At 36.6% G+C, this 22,301-nt stretch overlaps 2 protein-coding genes across 3 annotated transcripts; both read left to right on the top strand.

The window, feature by feature from the left end:
- Nucleotides 1-10,638: 10,638 nt before the first annotated feature.
- LOC141647922 (uncharacterized) lies at nucleotides 10,639-12,900 on the top strand. The gene is made up of 3 exons (XM_074456294.1): nucleotides 10,639-10,926; nucleotides 11,315-11,398; nucleotides 12,692-12,900. Exons 1-3 carry the CDS (start codon nucleotides 10,789-10,791, stop codon nucleotides 12,719-12,721), a joined length of 252 nt encoding a protein of 83 aa, XP_074312395.1. The 5' UTR covers nucleotides 10,639-10,788; the 3' UTR covers nucleotides 12,722-12,900.
- A 967-nt stretch (nucleotides 12,901-13,867) lies between these two features.
- On the top strand, nucleotides 13,868-21,800 carry LOC141647920 (pentatricopeptide repeat-containing protein At4g19191, mitochondrial). Of its 2 annotated transcripts, none has more exons than XM_074456290.1 (2): nucleotides 13,868-13,984; nucleotides 19,471-21,800. In XM_074456290.1, exon 2 carries the CDS (start codon nucleotides 19,642-19,644, stop codon nucleotides 21,619-21,621), a length of 1,980 nt encoding a protein of 659 aa, XP_074312391.1. In that variant the 5' UTR covers nucleotides 13,868-13,984; nucleotides 19,471-19,641; the 3' UTR covers nucleotides 21,622-21,800. The 2 variants fall into 2 exon arrangements, with proteins under 2 accessions (XP_074312391.1, XP_074312392.1); XM_074456291.1 differs by lacking the exon at nucleotides 13,868-13,984 and adding an exon at nucleotides 19,202-19,320.
- The last annotated feature ends 501 nt before the right edge of the window (nucleotides 21,801-22,301 follow it).

Here is a 22,301-nt window from a genome sequence, read left to right as displayed (position 1 = left end):
GGAGACACCAGAGGTAGTCATTGAAAAAGATTGAAAAGGAGAGATTGAGAGAAGGTAAAGGCCGTATTTACAGAAAGTTGGTGGGTTAGTGCTTTTTAAAATTTGACACAAGCACGGGTTCGAACACTACCCATTCCTATGATTGCTCACTATGTCACTGGCATGGCATAACGTTTCAAAACTATCTTTATGTTACTCATATTTTCATAGTTGTGTTCACGTGTTATGTAACTATATGAATTTGGTTTGTTCTTCTTGTCGAAACATGAGCAAATTAATTACAACCGGAATCTGTTATATACAACATTTAAGCCACTTACATGTATGGAAAAATAGTTAGGCTAAATTGGAAGGCATGAAACAATTTCGAAAACAAATAGAATACCGCGCCCGGTAGGGTGCGGACCACAAACTAGTGAATACAAATATACGGAGTACTACTCTTGCCAAATATTGTGTTCCATTTTCATTATTTGCAACTCTAATTTTGTTCCAAAAATTAAACAACTCTACACTAACAATAAAAGCTTACATTTATCTTCACCAAGTCGATGTTCATTTATTTATCTAATGTATAATTATTTCATTATGATTAGCAGTTTAAGTTAATCAAAGTCAGTTGATCAATCGTGTTTGCTGAATAGCATTTCTCTTATAATTGATGAATAACATATTATACACTGTCCTTTGTCCCCTACCAATATCAGCTAAGATGTATAATTATTTCATTCTGCTATGTTACCAGTATGTCGTGTTTTTTTCCCTAAAGTAGTTATTATATAAGTCAAAGAATGAAAAAATTGGTCCTATAGATATCTTTTTTCAAAAATAACGTTTTCTCTAAAATACTTTACCTTCTAAATTTATGTAAAAATAATATATTTTTTATAGAATATAATACGCTTTTGTACTTAATTTGACAACAAAGGTAAGTGTTTCAATGGTTTAGAACTTGGTAAGACATTTGAAGGTTATGGGTTCGAACCTTATATCATGTATCTACCAGGAATCGAACTCATTACTCCAGACAAAACTATACACTTTTTCCATCTATGCCATGGTAACTTATTGCCTACTATAGATACTTATAAAAATTTCTTTTTGGGTGTTCTTCAATAATAACTATACACTTTTTCCAACTATGCCATGGTAACTTATTGCCTACTATAGATACTTATAAAAAATTCTTTTTGGGTGTTCTTCAATAATATTTGATCCGTTACAGCTTCATCACATTTATGAGCAAATGGAGGATGAAAGGGTAGCATAGCCATACCATTCTGAAATCCCGCGGCTCAGTTGAAAGACCCCGTGAAAATAAGAGCGCTCTTCTTTATTCTCGTCTACCCTCTGAAGAGAAGCAGCTTAAGGAAGCTTCAAATTCACCCGGTTTTGGATCTCGTCACAATTTGAGGTCTAACTCCAAATCCGTCTAAGAAGCCATGGTTCCAACCGTCCTATTTCACATCTTGGGTGAATTTGGGACATTTTTGTGTAGAACTTTTACATCAAAGAGTTACCCTTCAAAATTAATTGAAGAATCTTTACAAAGGTACACATGGTCCTCAGTTTTGGAGTATGTGCTAAACATTGCTTTCAACCTTTCCTATTTTGATCCAACAAAGATCAAAGGACTTTTGGAAGCTAAGAGACCCACACAGTTTATGAAGCAACCAAACTAGTCCACATTACATAAATAAGGAGTTGAGCAAGCAAACAAAGGAGGGTTGACTATTAGTTTACTTAATCTTTCTATTACTTTATGTCCTTTTCATTTTCAGTTTGTATAAGGCCTTATAGGGTCTTGGCTGCCGGTTTTCTTGGGCAATAACAGTTCCTTTTATGGCCCTTAGATGTAGTTTGTAATCAAGGGTCAAGATTTTAAGGCTTGGTCTATATAAACCAAGATGTAGATACCTCATTTCTGCACCTCCTGCCAACTACCCAGTAATAATTGGGCCGCATGTTTGATACGCGGAACGATTTTATGACAGTTCGTAAGTTCATCGACAAGTGATAGCTCAAACACTCGAGTCAACCTCATGGTCGTCATCTACGCGCCGATACGGTCGTTTTGATAGTAATTAGAGTCATTTGGAGTCTGGGTAAAAAACCGCTTCATTTTCTAAAAACCGTTTAAATGCCGAGTCGGAATGTTCTAGAATTCTCTCGATGTTTATTCCTAATTAAGTTTAATATTTTTAAGGAAATATCTTCTGTATATTGTGTTTCACGCAATAAAGAAGTGTATATCTACCGAAATTCCATAAAAAACGCGGAAATCCTTTCTTGCTGAGGAGGAAAACTCTGGGGAAATGACGCAGCAGGTGCTGCGCCTCTTCCAAGGGTCGCAGTAGCTGCTGCGCCTCTTCCCCGGCCCTCTTTCCACGCTTTCCAGAATATTTCCGTGATTTGTTTCCGTATCCGTGTCATTCCTAAACTCCTTCGTGTGTTTAGTATAAATAGAGACCTCCGGTCTCCGTATTTGGCACGTGGGTGTTCCGCCCCTTCTTTCTCTCTCTTTGTATTCTAGACTACGCTTTTTCTTTCGACCCCTACGTGTTTGATCAATCGACCACTGATGACCGGGTTTTGTCATCACTTCCGGTACCAAAAACTATTTATAAAGAACCAAATAAAAGTAGTATTTATTCGGGTGTCGAACACAAAGATGGCGGGGGTTAGATACTTGGTTTGTTTAAGTCTTTAGTTTAGTCAAACAAAATAAGATTGATTAATTATAAAGTAAGATGCAACAAGGTATAAAATTTAAACTAAATGGAATTGTTTTTAATTAATAAGGGAAGGCTAAGGTCTTTGGGTTCACAAAGGGCAATTAGGGGGAGAAACAAGGTCTAACAAGAAAAGGATAATAATAGTGGTCAACAGTTTAAGACTAATTTCTTAGTCACCTTAAGCTCCTCAATAAGTTTTCACTTGATCGAGATGAACTAGCTACAAATAAAGCATAAAGACTACCCAATAGCATGAGCACCAAGACGGATCGAATGCATCAAAGATATGTTCTAACTTTCATTAAAACTCATCGATAAACACTTCTAAAACTATCTAATAGCACAATGCACCAAGGTAAGCCAAACATGTTAATGAAATGTCCAATTTTCATTGAGACATTTCCACAAACACTTCAAATGCATTAAGAGTAGAAACCACATAACCACCCAATTCAAAAGGTTAACAACCCAAATTCATCCCCTTAATTACCCAAATTCCCCCTATGACCTTAGATAAGACTACTCACTCATGTTCATGGGTGAGAAATCAACAACAAATTGCAACAAAACACAAGTAAACATTGTAAACATGATAAAGATTACTACTTTAGATGAATAATGATTAAACAACATAAGAAATGTAAACAAATAAAAATAAGATGTAAATAAGAGATGAAATTGTACCAACTAAGAGGAAAGGAACAAGCTTGGACAATAATGGAAGAATAAATTTCTTCTAGTCTCCCAAATACAACCCAAATGACTAATTGTATACTAATGAGAAATGAAGAACTTGAATGAACAAAGGAAGAACTAAACTAAAATTAAAGAAAGATTACAACTTTTTATTGAATGAAAATGAGAGAGTAAATATTAGGGTTCTACAATATTGAGAGAGAATGATGGACTAATCTAATTTTCTATTCTAATTTCTAATTTTCTATCTAATGTAAGGTGTGTATATTTTCTATTCTAAATTGAAGGTAGTGTCTATCTAATGTCTATTGGTCTTTTTATACTACTTCTACTAATATACTAATTACTACTACTAATAATGACACTAATAATAATAATATTATTAATAATAATAATAATAATAATAATAATAATAATAATAATAATAATAATAATAATAATAATAATAATAATAATAATAATAATAATAATAATAATAATAATAATAATAATAATAATAATAATAATAACTCTAATTCCTATGCTCACCGTGACACAAAAACGGATCTTCAACAAAAACAAAGACCAAAAAGGGGAAGGGGAAAACGGGACTCAAAATGCAGCAAGGGGTGTCCTGCCGGTCCACCGGCGGCCGGGCTTTACGCCGGTAGCGAGGCCATTGAAGAAAGAGCAGAAATAGGATGGGGTGTGCGTTACGCCGGTGGAGCTGCTGTCGGGGCACCGGTAGAGAAGAGCAAGGATTAATACGAGATGGGGATTGCGTGTTGCGTGTCGGTTGGCCGGCTGCCGGTGCCTATACCGGTAGCAAGGCCTTCACAAAAAGGAGGAAAAAAGGGTGTGTTCTGCCGGTTGAGGAGTTGGCTGCCGGTTGACCGGCAAAGAGATGAATGGTTGTTGAATTGATGGTGATGTCGATTTTAGTGGTGATGAAAGGGATGTTGATGGTGTCGCTGGTTCAGGTGACGGAGGATGATACTAATACGGGATGCAGGGGATGGTAGGATTTGAGTTGTTGAAGACGATGGTGGCTGTTTGATGTTGAGGTTGAATTCCGAGCTCGGAATCGTTATTGCGGGTGCGGGTTTGTTAATGGAGGTGGAAGTGAGTGAAAATGACTAATGGTGATGAAGATGGTGGTGATGGTATGTATTAATGGTGACGAATTGGTGAATTGCTGAATTTGTGGTTTGTCGTGGAGGACGATGGGTGTTCGTGTGCAGGTCAGGTGATGCGAATGATGACGATGAAGGTCGAGTATGGTGGAGATGCAGGGGAGGTGTTGATAAATGAATGACGATGGTGGGTTGTTAATGTGTGGAGGTGATTGAAAATGGTGGTTAAGTAATGTGGGGGCAGGTGGAGTTGGTGAAATGAAGATGGTGAATGATGATGAAGGTTGATGACGGGATGCCGTGTATAAGCAGCAGTAGGGGATGGTGAATTTGGTGCACTGGGTGATGACAGATGATGATGAAGGTCAAATGATAAGTCAATGGTTGACTTCGCTTTATTTTCTTGCCTTGACCCTTCCTCAAATCCCGTCTTCACTCAACTTGGCCTGTGCTTCCGTCTCCTTATTTCACCTTGCCTACAAATTATATTTAATATATTAATAAAGTAATAGTAATAATATTAATATTATAATAACAATACGACTAAATATTTAATATAACTAATGCAACTAATTATTATAAATTAGTAAATAAATGAGCTATTAAGTCATTTAACGCACACAAAATCGAGTTGAATAAGAGTAAAAGTTGGGGTAAAATCCGACGAAAATGCTACCTATCAACCACGTAAGCTCAGATCATTCTGAGTTCTAGTCACGTTGCATAGACCGACCAATTTGACCAATTCCACTTAATCAATCTAATCAATCTTTAAAATCCTTTAACAAGGGCACTTTCCACGCATATTCGAGTCGAGCAATCCCTAAACGATAACTTTAGTCAATCTCGTTTCGTTAAACATGTAAGTCTGAGGGTGTAAAATCCTATTTTATTTTATTGTACTTTTATTTTGTATCATCTAATGTAAGGTTTATATCAAAAGCACGTTCAAAACCGTCTTAAAAACCATCTTTTAAAGCCGTATTTACAAAACAGCAAAGATCTGACGTCGAGAAGAAACGGAGCAGCAGCTGCGCCTCTTCCTGAGGTTGCCGCTAGGGGTGAGCAAAACCGGTTAACCGAACCGGATTTGAAAACCGGTTTGGTTACCGGTTTTCAAAAACAGGTTCCAAAACCGCCCCGGTTTTAAACCGGTTAACCGTTTTTTTAGCAATTTAAAAACCGGATCCAAAAAAACGGTTACCCGGATCCGAATTTATAAACCGGTTTTAACTTTTTTTTACCCCAAATTGACGCTTTTCAACCCACCTCTCCATCCTAACTCTTAAATTCCTACTTAAACCTTCGTGCATCCCATTAATTCAACCAAATCACACATCTTTGTTTATTTTAAGTCGTTTTCTTATTGTTTTTTTCCGGAAAAAAAAGTAAACCGGTTTAAAACCGGTACCCGGTTTTGCTTTTTTAGGACCCGAAACCGAACCGGATTTCCCCCAAAAAAAACCGGTTCGGGCACCGAACCGGAAAAAACCGAATTATCGGGTTTCTTAATTCGGTTATCGGTTCGGTTTCGGTTTAAAAATTCGGTTCGGTTTATTTTGCTCAGCCCTAGCTGCCGATGCTCATGCTCTTCTACTTCTTCCTCGACCTTCTGCAATTTTCTGTTTTTCTTTTATTTCTTTCGTTTCTTTTGTTCGTTTCAGTATATAACCATATTTTACTAATTCCTTTCAAATTATAACGCAGAATTCGACGTAAATCCCTTATAATTCAATATTTGCGGGTTTTCGTCATCTTATTCAAACCCGAATTTTAGAGGCTCGATTCGTTCATATCGATTCTTCGAAATTCGTCTTTTGTACATGTTTTTCTTTATTTGATTTCAATTTATGAAATTCAATTCTGTTTTCAAGTTCAAAGTTTCGATCCTTTTGTATTTCCGACACGAGTTCGTCGTGATTATGTAAATCGTTGTAAATTCTCATCTTTAATTTGTTTTATGACGGTTTCAGATGTATGTAATCTGTTAAAACACTTCAATTTGAGTCTAATATCAATAATCGACCTTAAACTTACCAATCAACATTAACAATCCACGGTTCTGACTTCACAGCCAGAATCCAACTGGAGAACAGACGCAGGGGTTGCTGCGCCTCTTCCAGAGGACGCAACAAATGTTGTGCTTGTTCTGGGTTGACTTGTGTCCCTGAACTCTTTCTCGCCTTGACGTAGCTCCTAATTATGTATTTAATCAACTATTATCCGTATTATCACTTCTAACCTGATGTATTTTCGTACTTTAATTTCTAATTTTATTTTATTTTATTCTCTTATTCACAAATCCCATTTTGAGCGTGCTTTTGACGTAGATCAAACAAATCTTATAATATTTGTAATTTTAATTATGGTATTTTATTTATCGTCCTTATTATCATGTATGATTTAATTGTATGGCATTCACGTGTAATTGAATCTAACACATGCTTCAACCAATTTGTTTGCTAAATATTGTATTAACCGGCATAGTCTAATTTCACATGCTAGGATTAATCTATGTTTGTTGCATTGCATGCATCTTCATCGACGACATATCAAATATGAACGATTTCCTAAATCATTAGTAGAGGCCGCTATCCAGGCGGGAGGGATTAGGTGTTCGATTAAAGAGTTTACTAATACGTACCCTCACCCCTTACTCTAGTTATTTCTGGACATTCGTGTCCATTGGCATCTTCGAGAATAATTCTAGACATATAATGCTAAGAGTAACGAGTTCTTAGTGTTCATGTCACTACTTCGTGTCTTGACATGACACGAGGTATTCGAACGGTTTCCAATTTTTCCACAATAAATTGGTGGCGACTCCACAAATGCATGTTTATTCAACATTTCACCGGTTTCAATGCCTCATTAATCGGTAACGGCCCATGACGTCCTTTGGCAACCCAAGGCTCCGTGGAAGAAGTGTCGCCGCCTTGAGACTAACGCGCGGGTGGCCCATGTCCACAGTTTGGCGACTCCGCTAGGGATGATACACGCTTGTTGAATAATTTAGTCGGTAATTTAAGCATGGAGTATTTGATAGTTTAATTGTGTGTTGAATAAGTAAGTTGATTGTGTCGAATTGGTATGATGTATGACGTTATATGGTGTTAAATCCGTTTGGTAAAATGGAAGTAATAGTTTGTGGTTGTGTACCTTCTTAATTGTTAACATGTGGATGATGACTCAGAATGAAGCTGTGGTTGATAGTATGTTCGCATGAGAGGATGATGATGATTAGTATCTTGGCTTAGATTACACTTTCGGGTTGTGGGAGGCGATAAGTTGAACTTCGGGGATGAAGTTCTTTTTAAGGAGGGGAGACTGTAATACCCGCCCGTTAGGGACCTGTTGACTGCCCGTTAACTGACCTTGGACACATGTTAGACCCTTGGAACCTTTCACACAAACGACCTTGCGTCATAGTAGCTGTTGGGAAGTGGGAAACCCGATCTAGTGTAGACTACTCTAGTGACTCGATCGAGTAGAGGTTACTCGATCGAGTAAGTCCCATACTCGATCGAGTGTGGCGAGTTCAGCGTAAGTATATAAGTCGTGAGTCGTAAACCCAAATCAGTTTTCATTTCTTTTCTTCCTAAACTTAATCGACGATATACCTTCTCCCTCACCAACCTTCAACCATTTGAGACCCTCTACACTTGGAGACGCATGGGGATGGGGACTTGAGTCAGGTAGCGGTCTTGTCGCTGGAATGTCGAGCATATGTAAGTCATCATCATCATACTTAGGTTTCGTTGTTGTTATGGTTGTTAGTAATAGGGTTTTTCCCTACTGTTTGTGATAGGTGTTGATGGAGATTGTCTTATCTTCGTATGGATGTATGCGGTGTGGCTGCTAATTATTAAGGTAGGTTTTCCTACTCAGTATTGTTGATTAGTTGTTTTGTGTGGTGTGTAACATTGTTGATTGTGTGATAGTATTATCGTGTTTGTGTACAAGGTGCGTCCCTGGCTGAGTAGAGTCATCATCGGGAATGGCTTCACGCCCTTGATTCGCCCTCTTGTGTTTCCCGTCACATGGGGGATCGGATGTGCACATTAATGGACATGGGTTATTCGCTCTATGGTGTGAGGGGGGCTTAGGGGGTAAGGCTGCGGTCCCCACTGGCAGTGTGGAATTTCTATTGCGATGGATATTTCGGCAGGACTTTACCTTCGGGTTAGTCAGATGATTGGAGTTGGAGATGGTTGTGTGTATGTTGTACCTTGTGTTGTGTGTTTTCTTCAGTTATTGACCTTGTTTGGTTTTGTTTGTCTTTCTTTCTTGTTATGTGTCTTTCGTGATCCATTATGGTGAGCAGTCAGTTTTAGCAGGTATTGATATGTGGTGCTTATCTGGGTACATTGATGGGACGAGTCTTTCACCGAGTCTTGGCATGGAGTAGTGTCACCATAGTCGATAGTTGTTGCTGATAAGTTGTATCTTTCTTTTGTTGAGTTAAACTTGTAATAAACTTTAAATAGTTCTTTTATTGACGTTATGATATACTGTACTTTGGGCAACCGAGATGGTAATGCCCGTATATACTAGGGAAGGTCTTGTTAAGACTTCGTAGTAGATGAGGGTGTTACACAAAGTTTGTTTGGTCCAAAAAAAATTGACATACAAAAACTCTTAGCCACGGAATCCAAATACGACAATTTTTTTTCCCAAATCATAGTTCTTGAAAAGACGATCGATTTGAAAAAAAAAATTCGTCACATTCCAATCTCGTAAAGACGAGTTATGACCTCTTAAAGTTTTTCGAATAAAAAATTTGGGTATTTTGTGCAAAATGGTAAACCTCAAGAGCACCATGTGCATTTTCCCTAATCAAAATCAACACAAGGCATTCCAAACCGTCGCCGGAGATGGTGGTCCTATCACCATCTCCGGTTGGTCATCACTATATTTACGTTTATCATGTAAATAGGTACGAAATTAAAGAGTCACTTAAGGTCACGACTCACGATCAATATTAAAAAAGGGTCATAAAAAATATAAATAAAGGCACGGAAAAAACATTACCTCCAAAAATTAGTTAAAGACCGTTTTTCCTAAGTTGGAAAAAAAATACGAAGTACTACTCAATTTATCACCTAATAACTAAAAGGCTTTCTAAATGCATTTGATAAAATTCTATTGACTTTTTTTACAAGCTCACTTTAAAATATAACATTATTTGGTTACTCGTGCAATGCACGAGCATGAAATCTAGTAATCAATATGTAAAAACAAACTTCTAGTCGATTTATATTGGGTTTGCCTCAATTTGAGTTCGCGTCAAGGCCCGGGCCTGAGTTCTAACATCAAGTCAGATACAAATCGGACTATTCGGGGTGCGTCAATTTGGCATGTCTAGTCTACCCGCACCCGTGGAGAAGGAAAGATGAGTAGAATCTCCCCTACTACTAAGAGAATAAAATTCTCTTAGTATTTTCCCGCCAAGTGCTCCCTACTTTAATGGGCCTGCTTTATGGATTGAAAACACCACAATCGCATTCTATGTTGAGCCCACTATTTATAAATAATCTTTGACTTTTCTAATTAACAATCCTATATGGAAACAAATTGATTTTCCATTGATTGTCAGATCTATTACTAACATTCTAACGTATAACCAAAAAAATTTTGACGTTGATAATTAACAATCCTATATGGAAACAAATGGATTTCCATTTGATTTGGCAGATCTCATTACTAACAATTCTAACGTTAGAAACAAATTGATTTCCCTTTGATTTTTAAATCGTCTCTTTAAACACGTAGTATATTAGTTCTACCGTTTTTTTTATAATGATAATAGGCCTTTTTAATTATAATTTACATCTAACTTAATTTCATAAATTAGTTTCCCTTAATTATTTAACATTATAGTATTATTATTAATAGTTTGAACAAGACTAACTTAGTTTCAACTATACTTTTACAGTAATAAACTTTATTTTTTTCCTCATTGCTAATATTATATCTACTATATTATAACATTAACTTAAAAGTATCATATATTTTATGCCAAAAACAATTTTATTGAATTCTCCTCTTTATAAACTTAATCTTAAAAATGTCGTGCTGTAGCACGGGTCCTATACTAGTTTAGTTAAAACCACCTATGCGAAAAAAGTGAACGAGGACGTCGGGTGAATCTGAGTGAAAACAAAGTCGTCGTTCAAAAAAAAAAAAAAAAAGGAGAGAGAGAGAGAGATCATTAGTAAAAAAAAAAGAAAGAAAGTATCTCATCAATGGCAATGAGATGTGCAAGGCGTATGGTTTCAGGGTCATCAGTTGGTGGATTACCTCGCTACTTTTCCACTAGTAGCGGTGGCAAAGGCGGCGTTCTCGACGATAAAGAGCGCGCTCAGGAAACCATTTTTATCCAGGTTTTTATTTTATTCTTTGCCATTTGTTGATGTTGTGTTCCTGGGTTTAGCTACAAATGCAATTAGTTAGAGAATCAAGGATTGAATTATAGATTTACTCCGTACATTATAGTAGGATTGGCTGAGTCTGTTAGTTTTACGCAATTTTCATCTTGGGTCATTCGGAAACACCCTATTTGTAGGGTACCCCGATTGCCACCTTGCTGGTATCTTGTTACAAGCAATATAGATTTCATTCTGGTATGTCAACTTATTCATTGGTCTTACTTAGTTGCTGCTTGATTTTCACTGTTTTCTGGTGATCCTGAATGCCTGCGCTACCGTATTTGTTTTTGCCATTTTACTATCTTTTTCCGGCATTAACGTTAGTGACATGATTGCTTTTTAGAAAATGGAAAGGGAGAGGTTAGAGAAACAGAAACTAAAATTGGACAAGGAGAATGCCGAGAAAGGAAAAGAAGCTGCTGAGAAGGTATACCAATGTACCCTTTCAGTTTGTTATGTTTCATTCATGTCTGCTAGCCCGGTTGCTGTTAACTGAATATACCTTGAATAAAATTGTGATGATGTTTGATAGATCAACGAATTAAAAGAATTACGTGATTGGGTTGTTTTGGACATTGGTACTGCAGTGTTACACGACTTATAGTCTACGCTTCCAAAATCCAAGTAAATAGATCCACTGTTGCCTAGACTTGCTTATCTCTCCAGATTCTCTATCAAGGAGCTAAAATGTCCTAGAGTCTATGTTCTCGCAAAGGCTGTCTCATGTTCATGGAGCTATATGGTAGGATTTACAAGGAAAGGATGAGCAACAATTTCTTTTGTTTATTGAATAAATAAATGGCGTTAATGGAAAGGGGGGATCTATTTTCTCGTACAAGCCAAATTAAAGCCTTCCAATATTAGAAAAAATTCCAATGGAAACCCCTGTAGCTTCATTTGCTATCCTATCTCTTTCGCTCTCTCTCCCTTTTCCTTCCCTTTAACTATATTGTATCCTATCAGATCCTAAGTCTTCAATTTAGACATTCAGAAATAGTGGATTATGCAGTTTAAATCAAGGTTGTCGTGCCATACTGCCGCAAAGTACACTGACATGAACTTTCAATTCTGTTTACAAATCAGTAGTGATGCAGTGTTCGGACCCATATTTAACACCATTTTCATTTTAGAACGTTTGTTGAGCCGCATTTCTCATTGGTTCAATATTATTAACAATCACAATGAATCCTTGGCTTGGATATGGTTTGTTTGTTCATCCACGAAAAGCTTCTTTTAGGGAGAAGTTTATTATGAGTGTAATTGTTATGGAAATAATGAAACTCAAAACAAAGGAGACAATGTGGAAAATGATGGTGGTGAAGGGAAGTGAAGGGGTGCAGTGCTAGTGGGGACAAACACTCATATAAGGGAATGCATTATACTAGGTGGAGGGTAACTATTACCCCCTTAATGGGATAGTTATTAGCCTATTCATATCCACCTCCCCCGCCCACAGGCTACACCCTCATCCACCTACGCTGCTACTCATTTTCATTTGTTTTTGTCCATAATTATCCCGGTAATGATTACTTTCAATCAAAGCACTTTGGCCTTAGAGGGTGTTTTTGGAATCTCTTCTCAATATGGATGTAAATGTTCTAAGCTCGTCTTTTACTGTTCTGATTCTTTCGTGCTTATATGATCTCATTTTCCAAGTCCTAGCCCTTTGTTTATACTTTGTATGCTTATACCTGTTTTTGTTTCGTTTTCCCATTCCCAGAAATCGAAGGATGAAATTCAGAAAGACTAAATGCGGCGTCCAGAATCATGTAGTTTCTTTGGTGGCTTCTCCTGAGAATAAATGTACTAGTGCACATTGTACTAGAGTGAAATACTTTTTTGTTTAAGTTGTGGCATGTTTGAGTACTTGTTATGACAGTTCTGGAAACTTCTCACTGTATCAGCTGTAAGTCTGTGATGTTTTCGTTATGTAATTCTTGGTTGATACAACAACATCTTCTCACGCGTGAACAAGAAAAATTCTTGGGTCCTCCTGGAGGACATACCTAGCCAATAAGGAGCTTTCATTCCTAATATTGGCTAGGGAGGACATACTTATTGTCCTCCTGGAGGACCCAAGTATTTTTCCGTGAACAATGGGTAATGCTTGTTCGACTTTCAGTTTTTGGGCCATACCCATGCAAGACACAATATTTAGATATGGGCATAAGGATATGCTCATGCCCGTATTCAACCCGACACTTCTCGTGGCAGAGATAGTATTGGATGCTTCATTAATAAATAGAGGAGGGTATGGCGTATAAGAATTTGATTTGTTTAGCCTTCCTTAATCCTCAAATATTTGTCCATTTCATTTTAGAAAAAGTCAAAATATTTCAAATTGAACAACTTTGGATACCCATGGCGTTAGTTTGAACGAAGTGTATCTTCAATTTCTGAATATCATAGCATATCGGTTGCTTTAGTTTGACTGAGCAACTTGTTAGTAGTAGTATAAGCATGCTGCTTGCTGGGACGAACACTCAGAAATCGATACAGAAATAACTTCATATTGAGCAGATAAACATGAACAACAGTGAGGTTCAGTTACGAGATCAGATGTTAATATCAAGCAGGAGAAAAAAGAAATAAAGACAGAAATAAAGAATTTAAAAGAGCAAAATATGAGTGTTGTATGTGAATTGTAAAGTTGTATCAGCAGCTCTACATTCTGATTCTCACTGTAAAAGAACATTGTTTCTCCATATATGAATGAAATGTCTTGCAAAGGGAAAGTTGTACTCCGTAGATTAACAGTGAGATTGTTCAATCAAAACAGATAAAACTGAGATTTGTGTGTCAAATTTCGGGAAAACTTGATTTTGATTTTTCGTGACAAATATCTTTTTCACTATTAATAACGACTTACTAAGAAGCCCACAGCCCAAAAGAAATGGGCCTATAGTCCAGCATTCATGATTCATGTATGCAGTATGCCTCCGGCCTCCCTCTCTCTTTTCGCTACTTTCCTCAACCTTCGACTTCTCTGCTTGACTGCTTGCTCTTTCTTCATGTATGCATCTCTTTTTTTTTATGCTTTATTTTTTCGTACAATAATTTATTAATTTCTTTACAGTTTTTGGTTTCGCTGTTATTTCGGTCCAATATTATCACTGTTTGTGGAGTTAATTCTGGAAATTAAACACTAATATTGTTTTATATACCTGTAATAGCATATCATAATTATATTACTGGTTAGGGTATTGTTAATGTTGAATTAGGTTTAGCTTTGGAGTTGCAGAAAAAATTTAATGTTGCTGGTTTATGATCAACTATTTAGTTTTGTTATGTCAAGTAATCAATCAACTGTAATTTTGGTAGGGTGGTAGTTAGGGTATGTATCGTCGCTGCCAAGGGACGGCGACGGGTCTCTCCTTTTAGTAGGATGCATAACTTTATTATATGGACTAAAAATGCCAGTGTTGTAATCCTACTGATTGTTTGTTTTTTTTTTACAATTGTTTTTATCACTTTTTAATATTTGTAATTTGATACCATGGGTATCAATCTCATACCCACCCCCCTCCCTGGGTATGAGAAACCCATACCTCATGGGTTTGAGGTATGGGTATGAAACCTTCAATTTTGTCAAACAAACACATGGTATGGGTTTGGTTCATTCCAAACCATACCTCATACCTATATTGGGTGAACCAAACACCCGCTTAAGGTATATACGAAAACTAATTAGGCATGACTATTCCTTTCACTGATTTATTGAATCGCTTCAAGTCTTTAGCCACGATTCTTCTTTCACAGAAATTAAACTCTCTTCACTGTGTTGTTTTATTGAATTGCTTTACTTCTTCAGCCATCTTTGTTCTCTTCCCTTTCTATGTTAGCTTGTAATTAGCACACGACTCTTCTTTCACTGAATTAAGCCTTCCTTTACGTTGAGTATACTTTTTCATTGACCTTTGTTCACCTCGCTTTCTATTCTCAAATTCAATCTTAGTTTTTTGGTTAAAATAACACACCTACCAAAATGTGATTCCAATTTCCCTTTCTGATATTGGAAATGTGATTTGTCTAGCACGATAAACTTGTTATGACGTAATTTTGGAAGGAATGGTCATGTAAAATCAACCCAAATATGGCATTTTTGGTGATGGGTATGCTATACAGGAAGTGTGATAATTAAAAGAAGGATTAATTGTTGAAAATAAAGGTGATTGAGAATAAAGTAGGTGTTGCGTCTATCGAAGCTACGATGAGGGAGTATCGCTATTGTTTTGGCCATGTTATACAAAGACAAATTGTCGTCTGGTTTAAGAGGCTTGAATAATGGGGAACTTCGATAAGATTATAAGCAAAAGAGGAACACATATCAGAACAAGAAAAAAAAGATGATTTAAAGCGATTGGGGTTCTCTTTGAGATGAATAAAATATGGTGTTTGAGAATAGAGGAAAAGACTCCGTGTGAATGGCGAAGTTTGGTTCTTATCTTGTCTTAATATTTGTTAGGGATTTTTGCCGGAAACTACCTTTTATTTAGGACCATTTGTGAACAACTACCTTTCATTTTTTTTTTTTTTTTTTTTTGAAGTCACCTTTCATTTTATTTTTGGCTTTCAACTACCTATTATTTCTTCATTTTGCGAAAGACTACCAAAAATCCACTTTCGGCGAACAAAAGTCAACTTTCCGGCGTTGACTTGCTCTTTTCTCCCTTTTTCACACATATAACCCATATTTCTCCCTTTGTTCACCCAACAAAATCCGAAAAAGCTCCTCTCCATGCCCAACACCTTATCAAAAGTTTGTTCAAAGCAATATCAACGCATCAACCATCAACCATCTCAATCTCCATCTCCGTCTCCGTCATCACCTTTACCACCACTTTCATTTTCATCCTTACATTTCAACAACCTTATAGACTACTCATGATTCATCAACCTACTGTCCATCTAAGTCATATAAAAGTACCTTCTTTCTCTCTTCATGGTAAGATGGTGGGTATACGAAAATTAATGAGATAGTCGCACACAAGTGATCCTACGAGTGAATCCACGATTATTTTCGAATAATTAACACTAGGAGTTAATTTTGCCAACAAGGCCATAATAGATCATTATTGTTGAAAAATTATTTAGCATGTTAAGATTAATATCAATGATAATTTTGTTTCGGTGATTAGGACTTTGATTCGGGTAAGAGATAGACAAATTGAGGTGATTAATGTCGGGTTTAATCAATCTTTATCATCGATTATAGGGTTATGAAGTAAAGAGTTAAATTCAACATGAAATGGTAAGTCAATGCCGGAAAGTTGACTTTTTTTCGCCGGAAGTGGATTTTTAGTAGTCTTTCGCAAGATGAAGAAATGAAAGGTAGTTGAAAGCCAAAAATAAAATGAAAGGTAGTTGTTCACAAATGACCCTAAATAAAAGGTAGTTTCTGACAAAAAACCCTATTTGTTATTTTACTACTTCCTCTATGTCATCGATATGTCCCCATTTGACTTTGGTGGCTAAGCGATTACCCTTTTGACTGATATTTTTATCACAATATACAATCGGTACGGCTTCTTATGATGATAACATGAAAACAGATGTTTTGATTAATCAAACATGACAAAGTTTACATTGAATCTTTATATATATATATATATATATATATATAGGGTTGAGATCCTATGAGAACCCTCTTCCCATGAGAACCATGAGAACCTCAGGTTCAGAACTTTTGTACCAAAAGTACAACAAAATTATTCTAAATGTTCAGAACCTTTGTACCAAAGGTATATGGGTTTATTCGGCCATCTTCTTGTCAATGGACTTGTGTAAGACCGTCTTAAACAAATATTTATGATAAATTTGAGATTTTGAGTTATCTTTACATAAATCGTTTTGGAAGAGCGAAATTATTTAACAATAGAAGAAGGATTTCAAATAGAATTATTTTTTTTAAAATTTGAGGCAAGTAGCTAAACGTTTGATGGCTGGAATAAGAAAAAAACATTTAAATATTCCAATTCTTAGAAATTCTCAATAACCTCCCTTTGCTTAGCCCGAGCACGTGGATTGGGTATGTAGTGTATTAAAATCTTTTTACTGAACACTGCGGTTGAGTAATTAAAAATTAAAAAGATAATATATTTTGGGTAACTCTTAAGTGTTGCAAGAATGTTGGAACAACAGCCAACATTATCATCCAACTCAACTAAAGCTAACCAAAAAACGACTCATCCGTCTCGAAAACAGGGCAATACAAACACAACTCCAACCTTAATATTTTTATCAATAAACACAAGGATTTCATGCTACATTATCATCCTAATAACTCCCAAAAATTTCAGACCAAACAGAATTAAAACAAATGCATACCATGTAACGAGATTTTACCGACGTCGACTAAAAAACAGAGCTCAACTTACTGCTACTATAAAGAATCTACCACACATAGTTTCTGTTTATAAGTGTCATATAAAACATGTTAAACCACTCCTAAAAGACCGGTACTCAATATAGATAATAATCAAAACCCAATTCGGTAATTATTCATTAAACAAGTATTATGCGAGAGGTATGTAGAACATACAAAACAGAGATGAATAAACCTACCACAAGTCACAAATATCACGTTAGTCGAGGTGTTGCGAAGGCTAAAAGATGGCAGCGGAAACGAACATTGTGCGTGAAAAAGAAGAAAGAGAACGAGGTTGGACTTGTGTACTTGGTAACACCAATATAACTTTCAATAATGGACGAACCAGGTCGGATTTCTACATGGAACATATAAACTGGATACATTCATGTACTTGGTAGGAACTTGCAATATAATCACATGATAAAAATGAAAAATACACACTTTTTTAGCAAGCAAAATTTTGTACAAGCTAATCTTTTAGATAATGTCAAGAACCAATATAACTTTCGTAATTAATGTTGAAGTCATTTATGTATGGTGTATACCGGTGTCTTCATATAGGTAGATCTATGGGGATAAGGTTAATCTATAAGCCAATTGCATTACTCGCTGAAGTTTTGGTAGAAAGACTGCGAATTTTTGGTAGAAAGGTTTTGAACCTTTGGTATAAATATTCTGAACCTTTGGTACAAAAGTTCTGAACATGAGTTTCTCATGGTTCTCATGGGAAATGAGTTCTCATAGGATCCTAAATCTATACAACAACAACAACAACATCAGAGCCTTAATCCCAAAATGATTTGGGGTCGGCTGACATGAATCATCCTTTCGAACCGTCCATGGGTGAACGCACGCCTCAAAATGCGAATAAAAAAGGGGAAGATAAAAACAAAAGGGAGAACGAAAATGTAATGGAAAGTCAAGGTGAACTTAGGGGTTTTAAAATCGAATTCCGTCTTTCTTTTATAAAAACTTAAAATTTAAATCGAGAGAAAGGATTAAAACGATTTTTAAAAACCGAAATAGAGTTAAGGATCCGGAATGAACCAGGTAAAATCTATAAGAAAGTGGTTGTTGAAAAAGTGTGTAATAAAGGAGAGAAAAATAAATAAATTAATTTCTTTAAATTAAATAAATAAATAAAAACACTAAATCTATCAAAAAAACATCAAATACTAAAAATCCACATGTATCCTTTCCCTCCATTGTGCCCTCTCCGTCACCATACTCTCCTCAAGCCCCAGAACTCTCATATCGTGCTCTATCACTCTCAACCATGTCTGTCTCGGTCTTCCTCTCGCCTCTAGGGACCTTTTTCTGTTCTCCAAGTCTCCACCTCTCCTAATCAAAAGGTCCATAGGTCTCCTTCTCACATGGCCAAACCATCTTAGTCGGTTTTCCATCATCTTGTCCTCTATTGGCGCCACTTTAACCTTTTCCCTAATCACCTCATTCCTTAACCGATCTTTCCTTGTATGTCCGCACATCCACCTCAACATGCGCATCTCCGCCACACTCATCTTTTGAATGTGACAATGTTTCACGGCCCAACACTCAGAGCCGTAAAGTAGGGCAGGCCTAATTGCCGTGCGATAAAATTTTCCCTTTAATCTATATATATATATATATATATATATATATATATATATATATATATATATTTGGAGAAAAACATGGTTAAAGTGGACATTTGTTGACCACGGACCACCAAAGTCAATTGGAGTCCTAATAAAATTTAGGATGGAGTTAGTATTATATTTTTGATTCTTTTATTTTTTCCAGCAAATCCCCTTTTTTATTATCATCTACAATGTTTAAGCTAGTTTTTCTTTTGATTTTTAATTTTCATCTAATTTTTCATTACACTTATCAGTTACGTTCAAGTTTTGATCTACCCCCATGACATGTGATTCCAATTGTATACCTGCTTCTATGGTTGAGGCTTAAAGTTGGAACTGCTTATGCAGTTTACATCAGAGGTTTGTATATGTTCAAGCGAGATTATGTACTTGAGTATTATTGAATATGTGATATTTGATTTCTGTGCTTGTAATCTTGTATTGCGACAACGGTTGGCTTGTTCGTTGTTACTCAATTTAAATTGTTAACTATGGGCTTTGTTTCCGCAGGGTGGACTTTTAAAACTTCCTTTGAACTTCTTGCCTGGAGGACTTTTACTCTCATCAGCTTTTGCTTACACTAGGTTGAGCTCTCTTGTCTCCCATATATTACGCTGTGGCGTGTGGCTGTATGCCTTTATATGGGATGTTTCATTTCCCATATTTCTGAAACAATGACAAATGATAAGACCTCTGCACTGGTTGCTCAAGCAGATTCCAAAATGTCAGACTGTTGGACAGTGGAACACTTATATCAGAGAAGCTGTGAACAAGGGCAATTCCAAGGAAGCCCTCATATTCTATCGACAAATGAAACAAATGGGGTTATCCCCCAACAAGTTGACTTTTCCTTTTGTGGCAAAAGCTTGTGCCAAGATTTCAAACTTCACACAATCACAGATTATTCATGCTGATATTTTGAAATTGCCCTTTTGGTCAGACGTGTTTATTGGAACTGCCCTCATTAATATGTATGTGAAAAGTAACCAATTGGAGTTTGCCCACAGAGTATTTGATAAGATGCCTGAGAGGGATGTCACCTCATGGAACGCCATGATGTTGGGATTTGCTCAGTCTGATTTTGTGGGTAGATTTTTCCTTCTTTTCCGAGAAATGAGGCTACTAGGAGTTGTCCCAGACTCGGTTACACTTATAGGATTGACTCAATCTGCTACTAAAATAAGTGATCTCCCCTTAGTGAAAGGTGCTCATGCACTTGGAGTTCGTGTGGGTCTGATGGATGACATTTCTCTTGTTAATACGTTCATTTCTGGCTATGGCAAGAGTGGGGACTTGCTTTCATCAGTGGGTATGTTTGATGAGATACATTTTGAATCAAGGACAATTGTGTCTTGGAATGCTTTGATTGGTGCACATTCATTGCTTGGTACTTATTGTAGTGCCTTTCGAATATACCAACTCGTTTTGGATGATGGACGCAAGCCTGACGTTAGCACTTTTCTTAGCCTCTTGTCTTCATGTGGAGAGCTTGAGGCTTTAAACTATGGGAAATTAGTTCATTCCCATGCGATTCAATTGGGCGTTGTCTATGATGTTACTATGGCTAATACTTTATTAACTATGTATTCAAGATGTGGAGATATTCACTCAGCTAGTCTTTTGTTTCAGAGGATGGCATATAAAACATGTGTTTCTTGGACAGCCATGATCGGTGGGTATGCTGAGAAAGGAAACATAGACGAAGCTTTTAATTTATTTTTAGCCATGCAAATGGCTGGCGAGAAACCTGATACTGTTACTCTTTTGTCTCTATTATCGGGATGTGGTCAAACTGGATCTCTTGAACTTGGAATATGGATTGATAACTATGCCATCTCTAACCGGCTAAGGGACAATGTCATATTATGCAATGCAATTATCGACATGTATGCAAAATGTGGCTTTGTCGACAAGTGTAAAGAACTATTTAATTCCATGCCTCACAAAACTATCGTCTCTTGGACTACAATGATATCTGGGCTGGCACTGAATGGAGAATTCACAGAGTCGCTGAATCTTTTCTTCAGGATGGTTGGGCTGGGTTTGAAACCAAACCACGTAACATTCTTGACCATTCTTCAAGCCTGCACTCATGCAGGGTTTCTAGAAAAGGGACGAGAATGCTTTGATCTGATGACACAAGTTTATAGATTAAGTCCTTGGTTAGAACACTACTCATGCATGGTTGATCTTCTTGGGCGTCGTGGAAAGTTGAAGGAAGCACTAGAATTGATTGAAAGCATGCCTTTAAAACCTGATCCTGGTATATGGGGGACATTGCTTGCTGCATGTAAAATACACCATAACTTGAAGATAGGGGAGTATGCAGCTAATCTTCTCTACGAGCTGGAGCCACATGCTGCCGCTTCATATGTAGAACTGGCAAATATGTACGCTTTGGAAGGTCAGTGGGATGAGGTATCAAAAGTCAGAGGTCTGATGAAATCTAATGAGGTGAAAAAATCTCCAGGCCAGAGTATTATCCAAGTCAATGGAAAGAATCACACTTTTAGTGTTGAGGAAAGGTCCCATCCAGAAGGCTTACAAATATATGAGGTTCTACACTTGTTGGCAGGGCAGCTAAAAGAAGATCCATTTTCATATATTATTCAAGTTTTTCCTGAGAATGAGATGGGGCTGCAATTGTTTTTGGAGGCATAGTGGCTGCTGGGATAATTTCCGTTTTCAATGGAGTTAAAAAAGTCGTTATTCTTTGGTATTGGATTATGATGGAATGAAACAAAATGACTAATTAAACTAGTTTTGCTTCATTTTATTTTGAAATGGTAATCATTCAATGCAATTCATTGTGGATCATTTTATTCCGATCCCCCACCACTTAACCTGCCATTTGCAAGAGCCCTTGAGGCATTTAGGTAATGTTGTTGTAAACTTGTATTGCCTGTTGGTATGTATGGATGCATGTTTTTTTTTTCTTTAAAGTGCCTCATTAATTATTTGAGTGTTCTCGAAAGGAGAAACAGCTGATTTGATCAGTGTTCTCACCTATCATGGAATTACTCTATGCTAAATGTGCACAAGTTTTACTTGTTTGGCAGGCATGTTAATCTTTCAACTTTAAATTGCAAGAAAAATATGGATGTTGCTAACTCGAAATACAATTGAAAACGACAGGACGCTCTTCATTCAAAACTATAGTACGATTGCTTTGTTTGTTCATTGTCTGAATCCGCCCCTTTTTGATAAGTAAGCTCCGTAAGCCAGCTCTTCGTTGCCTCGTTGGTTCGCCTGCCCCTGGTAAATGAAGGGTGGTAGTGTGGTACATGTGAATCTTTTTGTCTTCTGATGCTCTATATTTTAAATATATATTGGTTCTGGAT

The sequence above is a fragment of the Silene latifolia genome, chromosome 3, assembly GCF_048544455.1.
Source record: "Silene latifolia isolate original U9 population chromosome 3, ASM4854445v1, whole genome shotgun sequence".
In the NCBI taxonomy this organism is placed as follows: domain Eukaryota; kingdom Viridiplantae; phylum Streptophyta; class Magnoliopsida; order Caryophyllales; family Caryophyllaceae; genus Silene; species Silene latifolia.
Note: the sequence above shows the minus strand (reverse complement) of the source record. Positions and strands in the feature narration are given on the sequence as shown.

Excerpts from the sequence above, each read along its gene's own strand:
- LOC141647920 (XM_074456290.1), top strand. The coding sequence starts at position 19,642 with ATGATAAGACCTCTGCACTGGTTGCTCAAGCAGATTCCAAAATGTCAG.
- LOC141647922 (XM_074456294.1), top strand. The coding sequence starts at position 10,789 with ATGGCAATGAGATGTGCAAGGCGTATGGTTTCAGGGTCATCAGTTGGT. Across the intron at positions 10,927-11,314 it reads AGGAAACCATTTTTATCCAG|AAAATGGAAAGGGAGAGGTT; the intron begins GTTTTTATTTTA and ends ATTGCTTTTTAG. Across the intron at positions 11,399-12,691 it reads GAAAAGAAGCTGCTGAGAAG|AAATCGAAGGATGAAATTCA; the intron begins GTATACCAATGT and ends TCCCATTCCCAG.